The 22,528-nt window shown below is 52.2% G+C and overlaps 4 protein-coding genes across 11 annotated transcripts in view; 3 read left to right on the top strand and 1 right to left on the bottom strand.

Annotated features, from left to right (window-relative positions):
- XPO5 (exportin 5) overlaps positions 1 to 3,298 on the top strand; it is a 49,775-nt gene extending 46,477 nt beyond the window's left edge. For all 4 annotated transcript variants that reach the window (XR_010835108.1, XM_067006282.1, XM_067006283.1 and 1 more), the window contains 2 exons: positions 53 to 217; positions 398 to 3,298. Coding sequence is in view for 3 of the 4 variants with exons in the window: in XM_067006282.1 (XP_066862383.1) it covers positions 53 to 217; positions 398 to 535 (303 nt within the window). In the remaining variant the exon portion in view is untranslated. The remainder of the gene's footprint in view (positions 1 to 52; positions 218 to 397) is intronic.
- Positions 2,652 to 13,168, bottom strand: POLR1C (RNA polymerase I and III subunit C). Of its 2 annotated transcripts, XM_059077605.2 has the most exons (10): positions 12,712 to 13,168; positions 12,514 to 12,585; positions 9,462 to 9,561; positions 4,701 to 4,808; positions 4,328 to 4,460; positions 3,924 to 4,043; positions 3,684 to 3,836; positions 3,376 to 3,525; positions 3,154 to 3,270; positions 2,652 to 3,008 (listed from the first exon to the last, which is right to left on the bottom strand). In XM_059077605.2, exons 4-10 carry the CDS (start codon positions 4,782 to 4,784, stop codon positions 2,890 to 2,892), a joined length of 876 nt encoding a protein of 291 aa, XP_058933588.1. In that variant the 5' UTR covers positions 4,785 to 4,808; positions 9,462 to 9,561; positions 12,514 to 12,585; positions 12,712 to 13,168; the 3' UTR covers positions 2,652 to 2,889. The 2 variants fall into 2 exon arrangements, with proteins under 2 accessions (XP_058933588.1, XP_058933587.1); XM_059077604.2 differs by lacking the exon at positions 9,462 to 9,561.
- Positions 12,910 to 17,181, top strand: YIPF3 (Yip1 domain family member 3). 3 transcript variants are annotated; one of them, XM_059077602.2, is made up of 9 exons: positions 12,910 to 13,172; positions 13,633 to 13,830; positions 14,017 to 14,123; positions 15,408 to 15,453; positions 15,594 to 15,686; positions 15,843 to 15,974; positions 16,171 to 16,284; positions 16,483 to 16,606; positions 16,701 to 17,181. In XM_059077602.2, exons 1-9 carry the CDS (start codon positions 13,092 to 13,094, stop codon positions 16,847 to 16,849), a joined length of 1,044 nt encoding a protein of 347 aa, XP_058933585.1. In that variant the 5' UTR covers positions 12,910 to 13,091; the 3' UTR covers positions 16,850 to 17,181. The 3 variants fall into 3 exon arrangements, with proteins under 3 accessions (XP_058933585.1, XP_058933586.1, XP_066862388.1); XM_059077603.2 differs by lacking the exon at positions 15,594 to 15,686; XM_067006287.1 differs by lacking the exon at positions 15,843 to 15,974.
- Positions 17,182 to 19,130: 1,949 nt separating this feature from the next.
- On the top strand, positions 19,131 to 22,154 carry LRRC73 (leucine rich repeat containing 73). Of its 2 annotated transcripts, XM_059075920.2 has the most exons (6): positions 19,131 to 19,566; positions 20,187 to 20,347; positions 20,694 to 20,816; positions 21,201 to 21,301; positions 21,442 to 21,664; positions 21,811 to 22,154. In XM_059075920.2, exons 1-6 carry the CDS (start codon positions 19,295 to 19,297, stop codon positions 21,879 to 21,881), a joined length of 951 nt encoding a protein of 316 aa, XP_058931903.1. In that variant the 5' UTR covers positions 19,131 to 19,294; the 3' UTR covers positions 21,882 to 22,154. The 2 variants fall into 2 exon arrangements, with proteins under 2 accessions (XP_058931903.1, XP_066862382.1); XM_067006281.1 differs by lacking the exon at positions 20,694 to 20,816 and having other exon boundaries at positions 19,211 to 19,566.
- Positions 22,155 to 22,528: the final 374 nt, after the last annotated feature.

The raw sequence follows: 22,528 nt of genomic DNA, 5'->3' as shown, positions 1-22,528 counted from the left end.
GGTGACGGGGCCCAAAACTGTGCTATTGAGTGCGTTTACCCCTACTTTTCAGCGTCCCAGGTACCTGGAGATAAGAGCTGTGATGGAGCAGATCCCTGAAATTCAGAAGGACTCACTGGACCAGTTTGACTGCAAGCTTTTGAACCCCTCTCTGCAGAAAGTGGCTGACAAGCGCCGCAAGGACCAATTCAAACGCCTCATTGCTGGGTGCATTGGGGTAGGTCACACCCTTCACACCCTTTCGGTAGTGCTCCCAGCCACCTCTGCAGTCTTCTTAGGCCATGTGCACAGGCAAACCAGAAACCAGCTGTAGTCACGACCATTATGGTGAGATGATCTTTAAAACAACCCACCACTCGAGACCCAGCATTAGTTCCTTCTCGTTTGTCTTCCACAGAAACCCTTGGGCGAGCAGTTCCGAAAAGAAGTTCACATTAAGAATCTTCCCTCACTTTTCAAAAAAACAAAGCCAATGCTGGAAACAGAGGTGCTGGACAATGAGGAGGGCAGCCTGGCCACCATCTTTGAACCCTGAATCAAGCTTTTGGGCATTCTTCCTCGACCTTTATTGTCATCTCTTCTTCCCCTTTGTAGCTATTCTCTAGGCCCCTCTCCACTGCCACCTCACTCTACACCGTCGTCAGCCTGGAGAGAGATCCAGGTCTGGAGCTGGAGAGAGTGGGCCCTGTACAGGGCTGGAAGCCATGCTAAAGCATCAAGAAAGGGAGTTAGGGCTTACACCATTCTGTCTAGATTTCCCAGGTATCTCCCATCCTACTTGGAGTTTTGCCTTTTCCAAGAGAGAAAAGCTAGAGCAGAGCAGCCCTTCTCCCCAAGCCCTCCCGCCCCCAGGCAGCCATACACCTGTGCAGAGTGGTGACTAGGGGTGCTATACCCGATGCTGCGACTAGCCAGGCTTGCAGTGAGGGCTCAGTCAGCCCTGAACTACTTGTGCCAGAGTTTCTCCTGGATCATTGAAAGTCCCACTGAGCCCCCTTGCTGCTGGGCTGACAGGGACCTTCCCCATCCCCCAGGGGCATATCGGGGTCAGGTGCTGAGTGCTGAACTGAAATTGGCCAGTTCTTGCTTTGTTTTGAGCAAGAATCTGGTCACCTGATGGGATCCATGGTACAGGCCACTGCTAAGCTCTGGGCACAGCATCAACTGTTAGTACCTTCAGGGACCAGGGCTGGGCCAGGGTCTGTAGCGCTCTGTAACATCCCTTAGAGCTCACACATTTTGTCCCTCCATGAATGACCCCTCAGTGTGGTTTCCCTAGTCCCCAGGGTCCACTCAGGCACAAGAACCACAGTACCCTATCTAGTGTCACATGCCATTGGCATTTAAGGATAATCCAGACCAACTAGGCTACATCTGTGACAAGCAGCTAGCAAAGCCACTGGTCTCTCCTAGGACTAGCTCAGTCCAGGTGCCTTCAAAAATCTCGTCGTCTTTCAGGTCCCTGGTCACTTCCCTCATGGGCCATTTCCAAAAGAAAAAATATGCCTTCCCATCACAACCTGTTGAGTGTCCGGTCTGTTCTAAACATCACTGGATGGCCCTATAAGCACAGGGGACATGGATGCACGACTAGTTAATGTATACAGAAGGACACACATTTAGAGCGTGTGTCCATGTGTTCCCCACAGAGGCCTGGCATTGATCCAATCCACTGACCAGGGTTTTGGTGAGGACCGGTGGAGCAGCACGGACTGAAGCTGCAGCTTTTAGCTGTTGTGGCCCCTCAGGTAGGGTAAGGTCAGGAAGAAGCAAAACTGGGGAAGCGGACCTGGGAGGCCCACATTGCGCTTTCTATGGCACAGACTTGGTCCATCCCCTCTTCCTGGGTGGTGCTCTGGGCTTCTTGTCCACTGTGAAGGCCATCTCAGCATGTTTCCCTCCAAACTTGTTAGCTGCCTACTCTTCTCTGCGGTGGGGCTGTGGAGGGTATAGTTGTATTTATTGTGTTGTAATATTTTTAACATCCTGTGACTTCATGCTAGAAGTTTTCTATTGTTTATAGAACCTTTTTGTAGAAACATTAACTCTAAAGCACATCTGCATGTCAGTAAAAATCTCAATTTCATATAGAAAGGGCCCCATCTCCCTTTTTCATACTAGTAACATACTCCAGGGTCACTGTTCCTCATGAGCATCTTGCTTGCTAAGAGGGCTGGACAGGAAGAACTGTGACTGACAGACCTGCTCTGTCAAACCCTCTGAAATAGCATGCCAGCCAGAAGCAGCTTTCTGTTCCTGACACGTAGACCAGGCAGCCCTTCCATTCTCAGTGTCGTCATTGGTGGCTACTGGACCTAACCCAGAGGAGCTGTCCAAAGGGAACTGTTATTCTTCCTTGTGTGGCTCTTGATAGTAATGTGACTTGACTGCCATGGACCACCCTTTTTTCTCTCAGGAACTTCCTCTGGTATCCAGGAAATAGGTTAAGCAGCACAGTATTTTTCTGTGGTCTGGCTGTGCCCCCAGAAACCATCACACTTGGCATTTCTCAAGGGGCTTCAGAGGGACTTGGCCCTGACTTGCAGTGATGTCCGAGCCCAATGCTCCTAACTGCTAAATAACGCCAGATCTCTTCTGAGGTGCCCCGTATTTTTGGATGAAAACTGAAAAAGTGGTCTCCAACAAAAGGATTTTTGTCTGGATGTGAATTTATTTACATTAAGACCTTACAAAGGCATAAAAGTCACATTTTGTGGCACATTTAACGAAGTGTATTGACTGAAAATAAAGCTGGAATTGTCCCCAGAAAACTCAGCACCCCTAGTCTCTGGGCTCTCTACAGCAGTCCTGTGGGGGCAGGTCAGAACCTAAAATCCTCAGCCTGCCTCAGGAGCATCCAATCCCAGCCATGCCAAGTCCAGCGCAGCCTCAATCCATCTGAACCGCATCCAGTTCATCCAAGAACCGCCGGCACTTCCCCATCAGTACCTTGATGGCTTCACTCACCAGCACGTCTGGTGGCAACACCCCTGTTGACTCAACAGAGACTGGGGACCAAAGGGACACTTTAGCCCAGGCAGGGCTTACAAAAGCTCCTTAATACTTATTGCTAGATTCCACATCTGAACTCTGCAAGGAAGCTGCAGCACCAAAGGACTCCACCCCCACCCCACCCTCCAACTTGAAACTCACAGATATAATGGTTCCGAACACGAGCAAGCCGTACAACCTTCTTTAGCTTCTCATTCCGGAAGACTTCCCTGCTGAAGGTATCTAGCCGGGGATTGGCAACTCTGGCCATCTTTTTACCTAATGAAAACAAACCATATTATAAACACACGAGCCCAGAGCTTTTATTTCTCAGCTACCTTCAAAAAATATATACTTTAGGTCCTGGCATCCCAAATCCCATACCTTGGATTTCTTGCACCTCAATAACGCCAGGTGAGAAGCACCGGCTCAGCTCCTCAGCCGCATCCCCTTCCACAGGCTCAAGCAGGGTGATGTCCGGCAGAAGCCGGTAACTGGCTGTTGCCACAGGTGAAAACTTGGCATGATCTTTGCCTGGAGGGAAGAGGGAACAACTCAGAGCCTGGGAGGAGACCCTTCCTCATGTTCCCTAAGCTACTGACATCAAAGGCCCATTGGCTTTCTGCCTGCTGGGGACATCTCAGCCGAGTCCCTTAGTCATACCTCACCCCAGGGTAATCAAAGGGTCTCACCAATGCCCTTGACGCAGTGCATGAGCAGGTCAATCTCCTGGCCAGGCCGCAGCTGAGCGATGAGGATATCATCATGTACTGGTCGGATGGTGCCCTCCGGGAAGAGGTCAGCCTGGTTCCCCAGGGGGACCCATGTCATGTGCCTGGTGTACACTGCGGGAAGAAGCACCAACAGACCCAAGTCCCTAAAACTAGCTCCCACCAACAGGGGGCCCTCTTCCTCACCCCACCGGTACCTACCTTTGTGGTTGACGTAGAGTTCATTGGGGTCAGAGGAATCTTTAGCGGCGTGGGGGTTCCGAGTGCACCTGACCTGCAGCCGAAACTGCAGGGTATCTATCTCTGTGCCTTCTTCATCTCCTACACAAAGGAAGGAGGTGGGGGCTGTTAAAGAGCTAGTGGACGTCGGTGCGAGGCACTACGCTGAATGCCTTGCATGTTTCTCTCATCCTCTTGGCAACCCTGGTAAGGCAAGGGCAAGAGTTCTCACAGACAACAGCACTGATGTACCAAAAGACTGGTAACGGGCCCAAGGTCATACAGTAGCCAATCAAGGGTTCGAACAGAAGCAGTCTGATTCCAGAATCAACTTCAGAGGAGAGCTGCCCACCTTTCCCCCAAATTTCATTTTCTCAAACCCTCACCTTGGTTCCGATATTCAAAAAGGCGGGGGTCAGCATGAATGGGGATGAGCCCCAAGCGGTGAGCGAGGATCTCATCCTGGACAATGGAAGTGTTGTTGTACACCAGGACCTTCTCCACAGCCATGGTTGGCACCTGCCCAAGAAAAGAAAGCCACTCATCTACAAAGACCCTGTAGAGTCCCCATCTACTTACTCCCTGCCTCCTGACATAGGGAGATGGAGACTTCTTCCTAGAAGAACGCTTGATGAAAAGTTTACAAAGAATGAGCAGGAGGAATGCTCAGCAAAACTGCAGGAAAGATACCACTTGAGACAATTCTACAAATGAGGATTCCCCACACAACTCCGCCTTTGCCACCGTGCCCAACTATACCTCAGCTAATAGAATGCGTCGAAAAGCATTGGCAATGGCTGCGTCGATTCCCACCATGTCAAACTCCAATGAGTTTTCATCCATGTGCACCACATCCACGCGGAAATTCTAAAGGAGCAGGAAAAACACTAAATGAAGCCTGCTCTCTATACAGTCCATACCTCCCCCCAGATATTCCCCTCAAGAACCTCCCTTTGCCCAGATGTCCCTCTCTCCCCCAATCATTTATTAGTTTCTGGAAAAGTCTTCATTTTTACCTTCAACTCATTTAAAACCCTCTGCAATATGGCTTCCAGCCAGGCCATCCACAGAGGCTATTTTACTAAGAATAGGCTCATGTATTGCTCAGTCCAGTTGATACTTCTCAATCCTTATCTTACTAGACACCTCCCTTGCACCTGGCACTGCTGAGAGAATCTCGTTTCCAAACTCTACTGCCTTGATTTCTGAGCACCAATCTTCTGTTCTCTTCCTTCTTGTCTGATCAATCCTTCTACTAAATTCACAATCTTCCACCTACTATATACATGGTACCATTTCCCAAGTGTTTGTGTCTCTCCAGGGTGACCTCAACCCCACTCATGGTTTTAGCAACTATCTGTACGGACAACTCCCCAAATTGTATCTCACTTCTGATCTCATACATATCTCCTGCTAGCCTGCTAGACTTCTCCATCCACAGGAAACTAAATGCATCAACAATCCCTTTCCCCACACCCATTTCTCATCAGTAAATGACACCACCATCCATCAAAGTAGTTCCCCAACAAGCTAATTTTACACTCCCCGCTCCACAGCCCATATCCAAGCAACCACCAAATTTACCTTCTCTCTCCCGTGCTGTTTCCACGATCACAATCTTAGTTTCTGCCTTCAGCCTCAGCTCCCCTATGCAATTCTGTCACAAATCTGCACTCACCACATGACAATCCTCAAATTCATTCTCTCCCAACCATTAAGCTTGCAGATATGATACTATCTGCTTAAGAGCTCTTCAAAAGCTCCCCATCACCTACAGTGCCTAAAATGCACTTCAGTCTTGCCTAACACTCATGCTGACCCACTTCATATTCTAGCAACAATGAACTGCTTGGACACTCCTCACCCTTCGCTGTTCTCAGCTTCTGCTCATCGTTCAAGGCTGAACTGAGATGTCATCTCCTTCAGGAAATCTTCCATACTTCTGCCCCCCCCTTCATTCTGGATTAAGTGCCTGTGCAGGATACACCCGCCCCAACCCCATCACCTTTTTTGCTTTCAACCGCCTTTACCGCATTACACTGGACTCATCTGTCTATGCATGCTCTTCTCCAACAAGACTGAACATCTTGTTTGCAGAACAGGGCAGAAATCATGTGCACCGAGCACCTAGCATGTTGCTCAATATACGGAACAAACCCCAAGTGAGGCAGGAAAGACAGGGCCCAATGCAAGGACAGCCTCCTCATACACAGACATTAGGCAAAAGGCAAAGCCACCTCTCCTTGTGTTGCACTTAATGAGATTATGAAGGGAATGGCATCAGCAACAAGAACATACGTTAAACCTTGATTAAACTTTGTGACACCTGAACAGGGAACCCTGCCCAGAAAACCCACAGAGCTCAGCCGAGCATGAGCAATAAAAATGAACACGCTGGGCTTCCCTGGTGGCGCAGTGGTTGAGAGTCCACCTGCCAATGCAGGGGACGCGGGTTCGTGCCCCAGTCCGGGAGGATCCCGGAGCGGCTGGGCCCGTGAGCCATGGCCGCTGAGCCATGCGCGTCCGGAGCCTGTACTCCGCAACGGGAGAGGCCACAACAGTGAGAGGCCCGCGTACCGCAAAAAAAAAAAAAAAAAAAAAAAAAAAAAAAAAAAAAAAAAAAAGCACAGGCTGTGGGTGGCTACTATACAACCTTCCACACCTGGCGCTTGACTGCTAAGGGAAAATGGCTCTTAGAGCACATGTGCAGTGGCTTCAGGAGTCAGACTCACAAGAGAAGCGGATGTAACCAGGTGCAATTAAGATCCCACCCCATCCTCCCACCAATGAATATTCTGCCCCTAATCAAAGAAACCCGCATCCATTCAAGGAATTGAAATAAAAGTGGGCGGGGGGCAGAACACTCCTCCGATGCCCTCCTCACTGGCAAGGACGCCCGAGTTCTTTTCCAAGTGCGTTTGCTTCTGCCCCTTAATACACTGCTGCTTTGTTTCTCTCTACACCTCAGTCTGTGTGACTTTTTTTGCGTTCCCTGTCCAAATTCTTTTGGACACGTAGAACAAGAACCTTGGACCTTTAATTTAGCCTGTCTGGCATCAGTCTTTGGCAAGCAAGTCAGGAGATTTATTGGAAGTTAAATTACCCTTCATCTTGGTCTCTTGTAAGTCTTAGCCTCCCACCTCCCTTGCACTTGAGTGGTGCTGCCTGACTTCCTATCATTACTTTTCTCGTTCGCTCTTTGTCGCACCTCTGCGGCCCATCTCACTCATAGTTTCGTGTCTTGCTCTCCTGGAAGTGCAGGAAGAGGAGTCTGTCAGGCACTCTCCAAGCTTGCTGCTAGGTCTTGCACTTCTCATTGTTGCAAGGCATGTCAGGCCAGCCTCTATTCACAGGCAGTCAGGGACCTGAACCACACGAGCTTTGCCCTCTGGGTTTATCTTATCCACCATTTGATTAACTATTGTCAGGTTCAAATTAGCAAAAATATAAAATAAAGCCTTACTTGGACAGACTGTAAGTTGAAGAACACTGAGGTTTTCTTAGATTTTTTTTTTTTTAACACATACCACCTCCCTTAGTGGCTGGTACCCATTTTCAGATACTTACCACCCTCCTTTCAGAGAATGAAAACTAGAACCTATATAGGTCCTGGAACTATAAGGATGTCCATTTTAGAGGAATGCACCCCAGGAACACAAGAATTAATCATTGGCTACAGAATCTACAGAGAAGCCTTGAAGCCTTCAGGAAGGTCGCTCACCCTGGGTACCGCAGACACCAGGGAAGGACACGGGCCTCAGGACAGGGGCTGGCAGCGCTGCCATATGATGGGGTCGCTACCCTCACACAGGCTACAGTCAGCAGGAGTGAGAAAAACAGGGATACCCGTAGCCAGTCCTGACCGGCAATGCTCCTCCTTTTGGCAGGAGCTTGGTTCCCCTGAAGGATCACAGGTAAGCTTTACTCCCAGGGACATACCCTTTGGGAGCATTCAGAGACACCAAGGACGTTTTCTCTTTTGGGCTTTTGCGCACCCCATGCTGCCCGGGGACCCTGACCATTGAGGGCTATATTTCAGAACTAAACTCTAAAGGCACATAAAACCAGTGAACTCATTAAGAGCAGTACTTAATTAGTTAATTTGGGACAAGTCCAGACAGTTGAATTCCTTCTCTGACCTAATGAGCCTCATCTAGGATTAAACTTGTGAAAGTTTTTAGAGAATGCACTAACAGACCCCCCCACCCCAAGAACTAGTCCCTAATGGGACAACATTTTTATCAGCTAGTCTGTCCCTGATATTAGGTGAAAGCTCCAAAAGTTACAGTTGGGCCCTCAGGCTCTGATGCCTTAGACGCTAGATATGACCTATGGGGTATTTAATAACCGTGACCAGGCAGAGGAAGCCCTGAGGGACTGGCATGAAAGGGAACAAACTAAGAAACAGGCTCAACTGACAGCTCTTGCTGTCAGCAGGGCCTTGCAACCTCAGGGACAAAGAGAAGACATGACACCAGATCAACAGAGACTCCACAAGGGGTCTGCTTCAAATGTGGTAAGCCAGGCCACTGCGCCCGTTCCTGCTGAGGGCAAAAGGCGAAACTGCTTGCCCCATGTCCAAACTGTGGAAACTCAGGCCATCAGAGGTGAGAATGTCCCATGTCCGATTTGGACAAAGGGGTTTTGAAACTCCAAATGGTAGCTGCAGATAGCTGACAGGGCCTGGGGTCCTTGGCTCCCATGGAAAAACTCACCACCCCAACAGAAGAGCCCCAGGTGATCCTTAACAAGGCAGGTAAGAGGGTCTAATTTTTTAATCAATACAGGAGCCACTTGCTCTGTCTTTAAACAATTATGCTGGACTCTCAAATGTTAAAACCTGCCTGGTATTGATAAAAATCAAATATTGATAAAAATCCCCACAGTTGGTATTTCATTAAGCCACTCAATTGACAGTCTGAACAACATTTGGTCTCACATGCGTTCTCGGTAGTCCCTGAATGCCCCATCCTTTAACAGGGCAATACGTTATAAAAGCTTGGGAGATACTTCAGCGACTAGGAACAGGCCCCAACTTTTAAATTGCTCTGGCTGAAACCTAACATTTGGGTGACACTTAACACCCATAATTTCAAGCCTGAGACAGAGACATCCCAGGAAGGACCCCCCAGGCCAAGCTGATTATTACTAGGTGGAGGTTACTAGTCTTTTGTCAGCCACACACAATACCCCTATTCTGCCTGTTATCAAACCCAACAGGACCAAGTAAGTATTTTGGGGACACCAAGAATGGATGACAAACTATTAGCTAAGCGGAGACCCTATCTAGAGTTAAACCTATCCCTCCTCCCGAGTCGTCACAGGACATCGAGAACCACAGACGACCAGAAGAGTCCAGATAGGCGAATGAGCCCGCTTCCAAACCTAAAGTTCTTATTCAAAAAGGACAAAAAAACTTCAAAAATCCAAGGCTAAGTACCTATGGCCACTATTTTCCTTCTGCCCCATTACACCAGTCCACCCATAAACTAATTAATATGCTTTGGTGAATTTGGGTACCTGTTATCCTCCTCGTGTTCCTTCTTGATGCTCTGGTAATCCTTTCTGAGTGTTGTCTTGATTCAGCACCTTTACCGGAGAGTGCTCTGCTCTGTCCATGCTGGGTTTAAAAAGGACTGTTTGTTTTTAGCTCACCACTGCCACTGCCACCACAATATCGTTATTCATCCTAACCTTTCTCTCCCTCTTTTGGATGTCTGCATTAGGGGAATAGGAATTTAATGCAACTGTAAACCTTTCAAAAATTACTCATGGTTTAATTCCTTGAGTCTCACTTTTAGGAAAGATCTGCTTACTCTGGCAATATCCAAAGCTTCCAAGGCAGGCTTTCTCTCCCTCTCTCCCTCTCTGAGGAATCCTCTTCCATTAATGTCTTTAAATATAGAAGTTTTATTTAAAATCTTAGATTCCCAAGCTAGGTGGCAACTCCACCACTATGAAGGATTCTTAGATGCATAAGAAAAGTGGATACATCTGGGCACCACAGGCAGACACATTACTGGTCATGCCCTATATCAAAAAGGATAGAAAAAGAAAAGGCAATCCCCCCACCTGGCCAACGGGGATGAATGGGCAGGGTCCTGGACCCCCTCTCCTTGGAGACATCCAAGGTCTAGTAAGGTCACTGAGGGGACGCCTCCAAGGCCTAGGAAGTAGGTAACTGGTAGAAGGCGATGCCCTTGCTGTTACCAAAGCCGAGAGCAAAAATCACAGGACGCCCTGATTTTTGTGCTGTTTTCTTTTCTGTCCACTTCAGGTATAAACACCATAGGAGGTGCCCCTTCAATACCCGAGCAGTCCCTCTTAGGATGCATCCTGAAAAATTGGAAGGAATTCAACGTTGATGAGCTAAAACACAAGAAACTCATCTTTTTCTGCAATACATTTTGGCCTCAATACAAGTAAGGGTCAGGGAAACCTGGTGCCAAAAAGGCTCTTCAAATTTTGATACTATTTCACCACTGGATTTATTTTGCAGGAAACTAGAGAAATGGACTGAGGTTCATTATGTGCAGGCTTTTATGATGCTATACCAAAACCCTTCATTGAAGGAATCATGTCAGATTTGTTTCATTGAACCAAAGAAAAGAGACCAAAATACCCCAGATATTTTAGATGACAACCCCAACTCCTCCTTCCCTTCCCTGGCATTGGCTAAGCCCTCTCCTTGTCTAGATAATGCCTTGATAGTGGGACAATGCATGCTAGGCCAACTAAGTAATCAGAGAGACCTCAGTATAACCATTTATAATCCCATTGCTGAAATAAGAGGGCAACTGGACTCATCCTGGCAAACAAAGGAGCTGCTATTGGTTTGGCAGCTCCATGGGGTGGGGTGGCGGGGGAGGGGGCTTTGCCTACCACGAGGCAACACTTTATAACCTGTCAGATACTCTGTCTACCCTGGCCAGGACCAGAGGGGACTCACTCTCTAGACTCTCAACATCTCTTAATTCCCTAGCTAATGTGGTGATGGATAATAGACTGGTCTTGGATTATCTCCTAGCTGAGCAGGTAAGGATATGTGCAGTTATCAACAAAACATGTTACACCTACATCAACACCCCTGGTGAGGTGTTACAGTTTTGGAAAGGATAACCCCAGCGCCCACTCCACATGGACTGCAGTCAAAAGGATATAACCAAAGGTACCCTTGGACCTCTGGTTGCATTAATACTTTTGCTGATTTCTGGCCTCTTTTTACTTGTTAAATTCGTTTCCTCCAGGTTGCAACAATTTGACATAAACATGATGGTCATACAGGGACTCCAGCCACTGCCTACTGCTGAGGCCTCTATGGAAATCTTGGGACCCCTTGACCAGAAAGGAGGAAAGTTTCATTCCCAGGGTCAGACAAGGGAAGACTGCCCCTGCCAGCTTGAAGAAGTTACAGAAGAATGAGACTTTTGGCCCTGAATAACCCCAAAAGATTTTGAGAAGGAACTCTTTCAGGGTGGAATTGAGGCAGGAAAGACAGGGCTGAACCCAAGGACAGCCTCCTCAAACACAGACTTTAGGCAACAGGCAAAGCCACCTCTCCTTGTTTTGCACTTAATGAGACTATGAAGCATGGAGAAATGGCCATCAGTAACAAAAACATAAATTAAACCTTGATTAAACTTCGTGATACCTAAACAGAGAACCCTAACCAGAAAACCCACAGAGCTAGAGCTTGGCAGAGCACGAGCAATAAAAACGCACAGGCTGCGGGTGGCTGCTATACAACCTTCCACACCTGGCGCTAAGGAAGAATTTAAGGGAAAACAGCTTTCAAAAGTGCGGTGGCTTTAAAAGACCAATGTGCAAGAGAAGCTGATGTAACCAGATGCAATCACGATCCCACCCCAGGGACTTCCCCGGTGGGTTAAGAATCCTTCTGCCAGTGCAGAGGACACGGCTTCGATAGCTGGTCCAGGAAGATCCCACATGCCGCGGAGCAACTAAGCCTGTGCTCCACAACTGCTGAGCCTGCACTCCAGAGCCCGCGAGCCACAACTACTGGGCCCATGCGCCGCAACTACTGAAGCCGCGTGCCTCGAGCCGGTACTCCACAAGAGAAGCCACTGCAATGAGAAGCCCGAGAACAGCAACGAAGGCCCAACGCAACCAAAAATAAAAAATAAAATTTTTTTTAAAAGCAAAAAAAAAAAAAAAAAAAAATCCCACCCCATTCTCCCAACAATGAATATTCCGCCCCTTATCAAAGAAACCTGCACCCATTCAAGGAATTAAAATGAAATTAAAAGGGGGGAGTGGTCACAAAACTCCTCGGGTGCGTCCCTCACTCTCGAGGACGCCCTCATTCTTCTCTGAGTACGTACTTTCCCTTCTGCCCCTTAATAAATTGCTTCTTTGTTTCTCTCTACGCCTTAGTCTCTGTGTGTGACCTTTCTTGCGTTTCCTGTCCAAATTTTTTTGGACAGGTAGAACAAGAACCTGTACCTTTAATTAAGCCTGAACAGCATCACAAGGACAACTTCTGAGGCACAGGCTACTCAGACCACAAGGTCCGATCCCCGTACTCTCTCCGGGCACCTCCAGCTCCACCCACCTTTTCGAAGCGGTCCTGGTCCCAAGCATCATCGTAGCCCGAATAGTTACCGGGAAAGTTGGTGGTGTGAACCTAGAGCAAAGAGAGACGAGCCTGTCCGCGAAGGGGCAGCGAGGCCAAGCCTGTCCCCACTCTGACCCCAACTCATCCCTCTTCTGCTCCCATTTCTCCTCCCGAGCTCAAGGCCACAAGGCTTACATTGCGAACCCCGAACTCCCCTAAAACCACGCGGCTCCGCATTTCCTCCACTGCCTGGGCCGCCGCCATCTTCAACTCTTCCACGTGACCAGGGCACCTAACTGGTGCGTGCGTTCTAATGGCCCTCCTCCGTCTCCGTAGCAACGCATCACCTCCTGGAATCCTAGATATCGCGCGACTCTGCCCCGCCTCCGTCCACGTCTCCAGCTACCGGAAGTCAGTTTGGGCCAAACATCCGGGTTTCTCTTTTTTGCGTTCCTACGGCTCCTTCCTTTCTTTCTCGTCCGTGGACCTGTCCGTGCGTCAGGCCCACGTCTCTCCCACTCCTCTTCCGCGCGCGGGACTAGCGCGGGCTTCAGCGACGGGAGCCCTCGAGGGACATGGCAACTCCGGCGGCGCCGGCCGGCGGCGCCCAAAATGGGGCTGGCCCGGAATGGGGAGGGTTCGAAGAAAACATCCAGGTAATGGCCCCACGGCTCCGACCAGGGGCCTCAGGTCTCTGGGCCCGCTTGCTTTTGCTTTCCGCAGAAGTTAGAAGGTCGGTCGGGGTCAGGCATGGCGCGGGGCAGGAGTGGGCTTGATTCACTGGCCAAAACCACACTGTGTGCGCACAGCCTTGTTTGGAGGTTGGGAAAGACAAAGGAAATGGGCACTTTTGTAGCCCTTTGGGGGCTTTGGTAGGGAAGGTAGGAGAAAGACGTATATGGAAGACAGGGAATAGGTTTCCCAGGCTAGGAAAGACAGCCAAATAACCAAGGGTTCTGCGAGCAAATGAGGGGGAGAGAATGGCGTGATCTGTGGTAATGCCAAGCCATATCCCCAGCAGTGTAAGAACAGAGCCCCAAACTCTGTGGTGAACAGAGAAGGACTTAACGGATGGAGCAGAAAGGCACTGCACTTTAGGATCTGTTGTCTTCACAGGGTGGGGGCTCAGCTGTGATTGACATGGAGAACATGGATGATACCTCAGGCTCCAGCTTCGAGGACATGGGTGAGCTGCATCAGCGCCTGCGTGAGGAAGAAGTGGATGCTGATGCAGCTGCTGCTGAAGAAGAAGATGGAGAGTTCCTGGGCATGAAGGGCTTTAAGGGACAATTGAGCCGGCAGGTGGCTGATCAGGTAAGCAAGATTGACTCCCTGACAGGTGGAAAAGTATCCCTAGGAGGCTCCTGGTTCTGGAGTTGGTGTTGGTGAAGTTCATCCCGGGTTGTCCAGTTAGAAGCGTGTAGAAATCCAACAAAATATAAGCAATAGAGCCAAGAGTCTCACAGTACCCTCCCACCCCACCCGTCTTCCTTGTTTCAGATGTGGCAGGCAGGGAAGAGACAAGCCTCCAGGGCCTTTAGCTTGTATGCCAACATCGACATCCTGAGACCCTACTTTGATGTGGAGCCTGCCCAGGTGCGAAGCAGGTGAGGATCCTCCTCCTGACAGAAGCTTCCCCCCTAACACCTAGTCCTTCATCCAAACTACAACCGGACACCCAACCCTTAGACTCCCCTCTTCATGACCCCAGCCAAATTATATGTCTTACCAGTCACAGGACAGGGCATGGTGATAACATTGCCTTCCTCCTCTTCTTCATCTAGCAAACTACTCATGTTCCCTCAAAGCATAGCTCAAATGTCACTTCCTTTGCTCCCCATTGCCAGTTTGTCTTTTCCTGGTGCTCCAGTAGAGCTCTGCACTTTCCTCTAACAGATAACACTTCAGCAGTGCTGTACTTTCTAATTCCTGGGTCTGTCTCCCCAGAGACCTCCTTTTCAAAAGCAGGCTCTGTTTCACATTTTTATTCCCAGCACCAGAACAGTCTCTGAACTGGAATATCGGTATTTAGTTGTTGAATGACTTTTCAAGAGCTGGATTTAATCTTGGTTTCGTTCTTTGCTCATCCTTTAATTCAGCCAATGCTTATCAAATACCTGTACCACTCAGCAAGTATTTACTAAGCTTTTGCTCTGAGTCAGGCACTACAATAGTTGTGTCTGATTCAGTGGTGAAGATAGATGGGAGCCTTACCCTGGAGTGCAGCCCTCGAGCACTCATGAAGGGACACCATGAAGGGACACGCAGGAGGGACATCTGACCCAGGGTTGGCTAGAGTATTGGACAGGGCAGCTTTCTCAGAGGAAGTAAAATTTAGTCAAGATCCGAGGTATTATTATGAGCTAGCTAGTCACTCAAGAAGTGGGGAAGTTGTTTGTACTAGTCCTTCTGCCTGGAATTTTCATACCACTTAAAATATATTTTTCAAGAAAATGCTCAGTGGTGCCTGGAGGAATGATAAGCAGGAAGAGGCAGGAGGCACGCTGGTTCCCTCAAGTAACAACTTTCCCTCTAAACCTTTCTCAGGGCTTTACCATCACAGCCTTGAATTGGGGGCATTCTCTGCTGAGGTTTAAAGGGGAGTAGGTCACTTAGGTAACGGGGGCCAAGCCCTCTCCCAGGGCCCAGCCGGGCTTCCTAAATTCTCCGTGTTGCTGCTGCATCAGTCAGCACAGCATCAGAAGGCTGTTCTTTCTGGAAGCATTCAGGAGAAGAAAGTGATTTCCTCATTCTTTGTCTGTCTTTACCACCCTCTTCTCCCTTTACCACCAGCATGTTCTCTACAGTTAGCAAGATGACTAAGATTCAGGCATCCCAGAACCTCACAGCCTAGTGCTGCCTCTGCTCTCATCTCTCCTCTCCCCTCCCAGGCTCCTGGAGTCCATGATCCCTATCAAGATGGTCAACTTCCCCCAGGTGAATAGAGGGTAGTATGTCTGGAAGAGCTGGGGGAGGCACTAGGGTGGAGGGTGGGGCCGCCATGCAAAGCCTCGGAAGAGCTTCTAAACGGAAGAGCCACTGTACCCTCCACCCTGAATGAGTTGGTATATTGACAGAAAATCGCAGGTGAGCTATACGGACCTCTCATGCTTGTCTTCACGCTGGTGGCCATCCTCCTCCATGGGATGAAGACGTCTGACACCATTATCGTAAGCAGGATAGAGGACTTTGGGGGGTGGCTGAAATGAGTTGAAAGCTGCCCAAGGAGACGATGGTGGAGTAAGATAGAAGCAGCCCCTGAGGAAGGCCCTGGGTGAGCTGAGACAAGAGGCCTCTCAGGAGTAATTAGAGCCTTCACCCCACAGCGGGAGGGCACCCTGATGGGCACAGCCATTGGCACCTGCTTCGGCTACTGGCTGGGCGTCTCGTCCTTCATTTACTTCCTCGCCTACCTGTGCAATGCCCAGATCACCATGCTCCAGATGCTGGCGCTGCTGGTAAGGAGTCCAGCATGGTGGTGGGCAAGGGTGATCTTAAAAGATTAACCAGGCTTTGGTCTGCATTTGTCCTAGGGCCCCAGGGCCTGGAATGGGGTGAGCTGGCCAATGGACCATTTATTTCTCAGGGTCCCCATGAGGGTCCAGAGGCCAGCCCAGCCTGAGTGATTTTTCTCTCCACCATCCTCTTTCCTAGGGCTACGGCCTCTTTGGGCACTGCATTGTCCTGTTCATCACCTATAACATCCACCTCCATGCCCTCTTCTACCTCTTCTGGCTGCTGGTGGGTGGGCTGTCCACCCTGCGCATGGTAAGCTCAGCAGGAGGTTTCCAGGGGTGGGCTGTCCTCCGAAGGAGTAGGGAAAACAGCCCAGAGCTCAGGCCCAATCCCACAAGGGGCTCTGAATGGGAGGGAAGAGCCCAAAGACGGTTCTGCTCTGGGTAAGAGTGGCTTCTCTACACTACTCACTTGGATCAGGCCCTCTGAGCTGTATTCCTGTTGCCCTAGGTGGCAGTGTTGGTGTCACGGACTGTGGGCCCCACACAGCGGCTGCTCCTCTGTGGCACCCTGGCTACCCTGCACATGCTTTTCCTGCTCTATCTGCATTTTGCCTACCACAAGGTGGTAGAGGGTAAGTGACAGGAGGGGTGCAGGGGAGAGGGAGGACAGCTGCCTAGGGAAGGGCCCTACCAACCCTCACTCACTTTCCATCCAACTTCTTTCAGGGATCCTGGACACGCTGGAGGGCCCTAACATCCCACCCATGCAGAGGGTCCCCAGAGACATCCCCGCCGTGCTCCCTGCTGCTAGGCTTTCCACCACTGTGCTCAACGCCACAGCCAAGGCTGTTGCGGTGACCCTGCAGTCACACTGACCCCACCTGAGATCCTTGGCCGTCCCCCTTTCCCCCAGCTGCAAAGTGGAAGAAGATTAAAGGACAGTACTGATGACATGTGTCTCTTTGAGGGGTCTGCAGCTGCCACAGAGCTGTAGCCACTTAAGCACCTCCTTGATGCCTGTTGAGCTTCTGAAGGGCACAAGGCCAGGAAGTCCTGGCCAGGACTGCAGGGCTCTGCAGCCAGTGCAGAAAGTGGGTCAGCTCCTCTGAGGTCCTCTCACCACCTACCCCTTCCTTCCTCTTTATCTCTTCCACATTGTCTTGCTAAATATAGACTTGGTAATTAAAATATTGATTGAAATCTGGAACTGCAGCTACCCATTCCAGTGGTCCTCCCTGCCACCCTACTTCCTGTACACTTTCCTGTTCTGTCAGTGGTGGTAATGTCACATGCTCACTTCATTATACCCCTATCCAAGCAGAATGAAAGTGGGACAGCCCAGACTGCATTGAAAGACTGAATATGGAACCTGCCCCCGCAGGGAGCACAAGATCCATGCAGCATCAGGGAGGCCTCAAACTCAAGAACCATAAGTCTGATGGAACAGTGCACCCGGCTTGAGTCTGGGCTCAGCCTCACTCTTGGGATGCCTGTGGAGCAGTGACAACTGGACAAAAACTTCCAGAGTCAACACCATGTCATTACAAGGCCCTTACGCACCTGGGCCATTGTGTAGGGATAATTTTTCTGTGGAGGTGCACGTTTGAAGCCAAAGTTGGCTTTGCCCTGGTTATACTGGGGCCAGGGGAACAAAGCTTTCTTCAGGAGTTCTCTCAGTCCTTTCTCTTCAAGAGTGCTGTTTACGCTTAAAAGCAGTAACCACTCCAAGCACTGCACCATCCTCTTCCACTACCCATTTAATCTGTTCCACTTAGGTGGTTAATGGAGGGGGAACAGAATCTTTGACCTCCCTTCACTTTGTTTATATTATTCATTTTTTTAAAATTACCCTAGTAAATCTGGGTTAGTGTTTTTCCCTTCTAATAAAGGGACTCAGAAAGATGTGCCCTTCACGCTCTGTGATCCTATGTGATGTGAGGCCTCTACACTATCACCAGTGGACAGCGTTCTAAGGGCACTGCCTGTATTGTGCAGTGTGCCCTTACGGAAAGCTCCGGCCCACTTTTCACGGCCCCACAGCCACTCCAGCCCGCTGTCCTGGTACCCAACCCCTTTCATTCTGGCTACTCCAGTCCCACGGATACTGAGGACGTCAGAGCATCAGCAGTGCCCTAATCACCTGGGAAAGGAACGGCACCAGCGCGTTGCATCTACCTGCAGCTCACCTGCTTCAAGGACCCTTTGGGGTTCCACTGGGCCTGGCAGCTCAGGCCGCCTCCACTGGTTAGGGGCTCCCGGTGCCGCCGCTGCGAGGCAGCCATCTTGGCGAGGGGCACGCGAGGAATTCCTCGCGCCTGGAATGCCCGTGCACGCGGCGCCTCTTGTCGCGGGGGCGGGGCTAGAAGCGAATTAAAGGGCCCTAGGGACTTCCAAACTGGACGGGGTTGGGGGGGTGCGGGGCGTCCCTGGGATCCAGGCGAAGGCACCGAGGGGTCTGGCCCTTAGGAACGGGGAACGATGAGAAAATGAGCAAAAGAACCGTGCAATTGTCTCAGATGCCGTCTCCACGTGATGTGCCTATATTCTCTTCTTCCCACTCCCTGCCAGTCCCAGGCTTCCACCTGGCCACCTGTTGTCTAGCCCTACACCCAGGGGAAGAGCGCCCCCACCGCTCCTGAACACCGGGTGTGCGCAAACCACATGTGCCCGCGTGGCCTAGGCCAGGCAGTAGGCGGGGCGAGCGGCGATGACGATATCGTTGCCATGGGAACACGCCGCCCGCTCCTGCGCAGCACCCTGAGCCCGAGCTGCCGCCCGCTACCCGCTGCCTGCCTGCCGGCCCGCCCGCCTGTCCGCCTCGGGCTCTCCCTGCGGGGCGGTAGGGGGAGTGGGGCTGGAGGAAGGGAGGGAGCAGATGCGGCCTCCGAGCGGAGACCGGTCCCGCGCGTCCTAAGCCGTGGCCCCTGAGCCGGCGCCGTAACCGCGAGGGACGAAGACCATCGCGGAGCAGCGCCCGCCCGGCCCCGGAACGCGCGCCCCGGCCCGCCGCCCAGACACGGACGGCACGGTCTGCCCCGGCCCGAACGCCTAGCGGTCTCAGCCCGGCCGGCGACCTAGGCGCCTCCGCAATCCCGGCGGGCTCCCGCGCGGGCCCCGGCGCTCCTCTCCGCCGCCGCCGCCGCCCCCGCCGCCGCCGCCGCCGCTGCCGCCGCCCCCGCCGCCGCCTCTGCCTCTGCCTCCCCCTCTAACCTCGCTGCGTCGGCGACCCCAGCCCGGACCCCGGACCCGACCCCGCCCGCGGCCCCGCCAACCTCGGCCGCGGCCCGGGCCCTGGCCCCGGAGGCCCAGCCGTGGTTACGATGCTGCCCAGCTCCATCCAGATATCGGGGGAGCCGCTGTCAGGAGCCGAAGTGCGGGACATCTGCCGCGGCCTGCGCGACAACGCAGTGCGCCTGCTCTCACTGCGCGGCTGCCGTCTCTGCGACCGCGACTTCGGCCGCATCTGTCGGGCCCTGGCCGGGGCCACGTCCCTGGCGCAGCTCAACCTTAACCTGGGCGTCGTGTCCAGCCCCAGCCGCATCAAGCAGCTGGCGGAGGCGCTGCGGACCAACCGCTCCATCCAGTCCCTCTTGTGAGTGCGCTCCCTCTAAAAGGGGTCCCGGGCACCGCACCCCTCCTCGCACTCCCCCTGCCATCTCCTGTTCCTCCGCACACCTTCTGGTACCTGTCCTTGCACCAGCCCACCTTCTCACCTCTTGTTCACGCACCTCATTCCTCTGCCCATGCCTCCACAACACCCTCCAAGCTCCTGCCTCACCTCCTGACTTTGAACACCAGCCCCACCCCAAATGATATAGGATACCCACCCCTTACTGGCAGGGCCCGTTTACCTCCCAGCCTAATCACCCACATTGACTTCTCCGAGGTAGCTGCTCAGTACCCAAGAAGGAATACTCCCCTGAGGACTAGATCCCTGCCCCTATGTTCTGTCCAGATACCACCCACACACCCTTTCTCTGTGTTCTGATCTGGATCCCAGTCCCTGCCCCAGAAGAGAAACCGAATTTTCCCCTTCTAACTGCATTCTTAAGAGTCTAGAATTTCCTTTTTTTCTTCCTAAGGCCTCTCCCAAGTGCTGTGACTGAATGTCCCCCTCAGCTCTACAGCTCACCATAAGGGAGGGTGCCCCTTCCCCCTTACAGTAAGGGCTGATGACTGCAGTAACCTCTGCTCTCTGGTCTCACCCCCCAGCCTGCATGGGAGCCCTCTGACAGATGCGGGGCTGGCCTTGCTGAATCCAGCTCTGGCCCTCCACCCTGCCCTCGTGGCTCTGGACCTGGGGGACTGCATGCTGGGTGATGAAGCCATCAACCTCATCTGTGGCCTCCTCCCCCCTGATGGGGCCAAGTCTGGTGAGCAGGGCTCTGCTGAGGGCATGGACTAGTGTGGCCTTCATGAAAAGCTCAGTGCAGAGGGCAGGGGGCATGGCCCAGAAATGAGGGCTCTGACTGTGTGGGTGAGAATGTTTTTCGAATCCTCTTAGGAGGGAGAAGGATTGGGAGCTGAGCAGGATGGAGACTCGGGAATCCAGGCTGCAGCGGGCAGGAAAGGCATGGGTCGCTAATGTCCCTGGAGTTCTGTGGAGGAGGTGGGGTAGCTCTCAGTCACTAGAGATACCCCAGAGATCCCCAGGTGGGGGATGGGCTTGAGAAAGGCCTGACCCTCTCCATCCTGGCTTCTCACTACGATGCTGCCCAGGCTTGAAGGAGCTGACGCTGAGCGCCAACCCTGGCATCACCCCTAAGGGCTGGAGCCGCCTCGCCATTGCCGTGGCCCACAGCTCCCAGGTCCGCGTCCTCAATCTGGACTACAACCCCCTGGGTGAGGCTCAAGAAAGCCCCCTTTGATTCTCACCACCCCTCACCCCTGTCCAAGAACCTGGGACCATCAGTTGCCATGGTAACCAGCACACTGGCGGAGGAAAGAAGAAGGGGGGTTCTGGGTGGAAGTAGAGGAGCCACCTGTGTTGAGGACCAGATGACCAACAGGTAGATCAGAGCATCCATCACCACTCCTGGGCCTGGCTTGCTTCATCCATTCACTCATCAGTCACAATGCTTCCCTCCTGGCCACCTACCAATTGCCAGCGTTTCCTGGCCTGGGGGTGGATTCTAAGGTTGTCAGGGCAATGGGGAGGCTGTGGGGAGAAAGGGTTAGCAGGCCTGTGAATGCTGGTGAGTGTGTGCACGTGTACTATCTCCCCAGGTGACCATGTGGCAGCGATGCTGGCTGTAGCTGTGGCCTCTAGCCGTACCTTAGAGGTCCTAGACTTGGAGGGTACAGGGCTCACCAACCAGTCAGCTCAGGTGAGAAGTCTTCATGTTTGGGGATGGGCCAGGGGTTGAGGTTAGCCAGTGTGTCTGTGGACATACTGAAGGGGTGGCAGGTTGGAGTCAGGAGCTGCCTTAACTGTGTTCATCCTTTTCCGTACTCTTTCCCATCGCAGACCCTGCTGGACATGGTGGAAAATTACCCCACAGCTTTGCGGAGTCTGGTGTTGGCTGAGAACAGCATTAGCCCGGAGCTGCAGCAGCAGATCTGTGACCTCCTCTCTGAGGGGGAGGAGGAGGAGGAGGTGGCAGGAGGGGCTGGCGACACGCAGGAACGAGAGAGAGGGCGGGAGCCTGCTGCCCACCAGAGGGGCAGTAGCTCCTGGATGTGCCCCAGTGGTAAGAGCTGCAAGGGTTGATCAGAGCCAGGTCTGAAAGAGGCTTGGGACCAGGGAGAGTGGGTGTGAGAAACTTAGGCCACTTCTATTTGTGGTCCCCAGCGGAGGAATGCATGGTGGTCTGAACACCTCTCTGCCCTTCCACAGATCCCAGCTCTCAGATGGTGCTAATGACGTCAGGACTAGGGGACAGTCTGTTGGCTGAGACGGAGATGTGACTCTCCATTCAGGCTTCTGCGCGTCATTACATTTGCATCTCCAGCACTTTGCCCCAGATGTCAGGGTCAGGCCCTGGGGCTTAGGAGGGTGGGGGTGTGTGTGTGTGTGTGTGCCTGGGGCTCTGGCAGTTCCTGGCAGCATGGTGGGAGGCTCTGGAAGCTGTGACTAAACTAAATCGTTGGGGTCACTGGAACCCAAGGCAATGCCTCTGGACTTGTTGGCAGCTCTGGCTGCAGCCCGCTGGCTCGGAAGAGATTTTATGTACTCGACAACCTGACGTGTGGCTCTGGTCACTGGGGGCTGGCAGCGAGGGAGGAATTGGAATTACCACTAGACATCACTAGGGGGCAGTGCCACCCCACGGCCCAAGCTCCAGGCAGCGTCCACTGGCCCCAAATGTCTCAAACAGGTCTGGCTCAGGTCTCTGACTTACAGGACCTGGGGTTCTGGGGTGACACCCTACACAGGCCCTGTAAGGATCATAACTGAGGTAAAGAGCCCCCCCCCCGGAGCTGGGCTGGACCCTACCTCAAGGAGAGACTCAGGGGCCCTGCCAGGGTTACTTGAGGTACACCCTCTCCCACCACCTGATGCTCCGCGCCCAGGGAAGCCCCAGGCAGAGCAGTGGTAGAGGGGAGTCAGCAGC

This window comes from Kogia breviceps, chromosome 10 (genome assembly GCF_026419965.1).
Source record: "Kogia breviceps isolate mKogBre1 chromosome 10, mKogBre1 haplotype 1, whole genome shotgun sequence".
NCBI lineage: Eukaryota > Metazoa > Chordata > Mammalia > Artiodactyla > Physeteridae > Kogia > Kogia breviceps.
The sequence above is the reverse complement of the archived record's forward strand: the minus strand, read 5'-3'. Positions and strand labels throughout refer to the sequence as shown.

Bases quoted from the DNA above. Each gene is read 5' to 3' on its own strand.
- LRRC73 (XM_059075920.2), top strand. From the start codon at position 19,295: ATGCTGCCCAGCTCCATCCAGATATCGGGGGAGCCGCTGTCAGGAGCC. The intron at 20,348-20,693 runs GTGAGCAGGGCT...GATGCTGCCCAG, and splicing joins CCCTGATGGGGCCAAGTCTG to GCTTGAAGGAGCTGACGCTG. The intron at 21,302-21,441 runs GTGAGAAGTCTT...TTCCCATCGCAG, and splicing joins TCACCAACCAGTCAGCTCAG to ACCCTGCTGGACATGGTGGA.
- POLR1C (XM_059077604.2), bottom strand. From the start codon at position 12,780: ATGGCGGCGGCCCAGGCAGTGGAGGAAATGCGGAGCCGCGTGGTTTTA. The intron at 3,526-3,683 runs GTGAGACCCTTT...TCTTCCCTCCAG, and splicing joins GCACTGCGTCAAGGGCATTG to GCAAAGATCATGCCAAGTTT. The intron at 3,271-3,375 runs GTATGGGATTTG...TGTTTTCATTAG, and splicing joins TGAGGTGCAAGAAATCCAAG to GTAAAAAGATGGCCAGAGTT.
- YIPF3 (XM_059077602.2), top strand. From the start codon at position 13,092: ATGGCAACTCCGGCGGCGCCGGCCGGCGGCGCCCAAAATGGGGCTGGC. The intron at 15,975-16,170 runs GTAAGGAGTCCA...CCTCTTTCCTAG, and splicing joins TCCAGATGCTGGCGCTGCTG to GGCTACGGCCTCTTTGGGCA. The intron at 16,607-16,700 runs GTAAGTGACAGG...AACTTCTTTCAG, and splicing joins CTACCACAAGGTGGTAGAGG to GGATCCTGGACACGCTGGAG.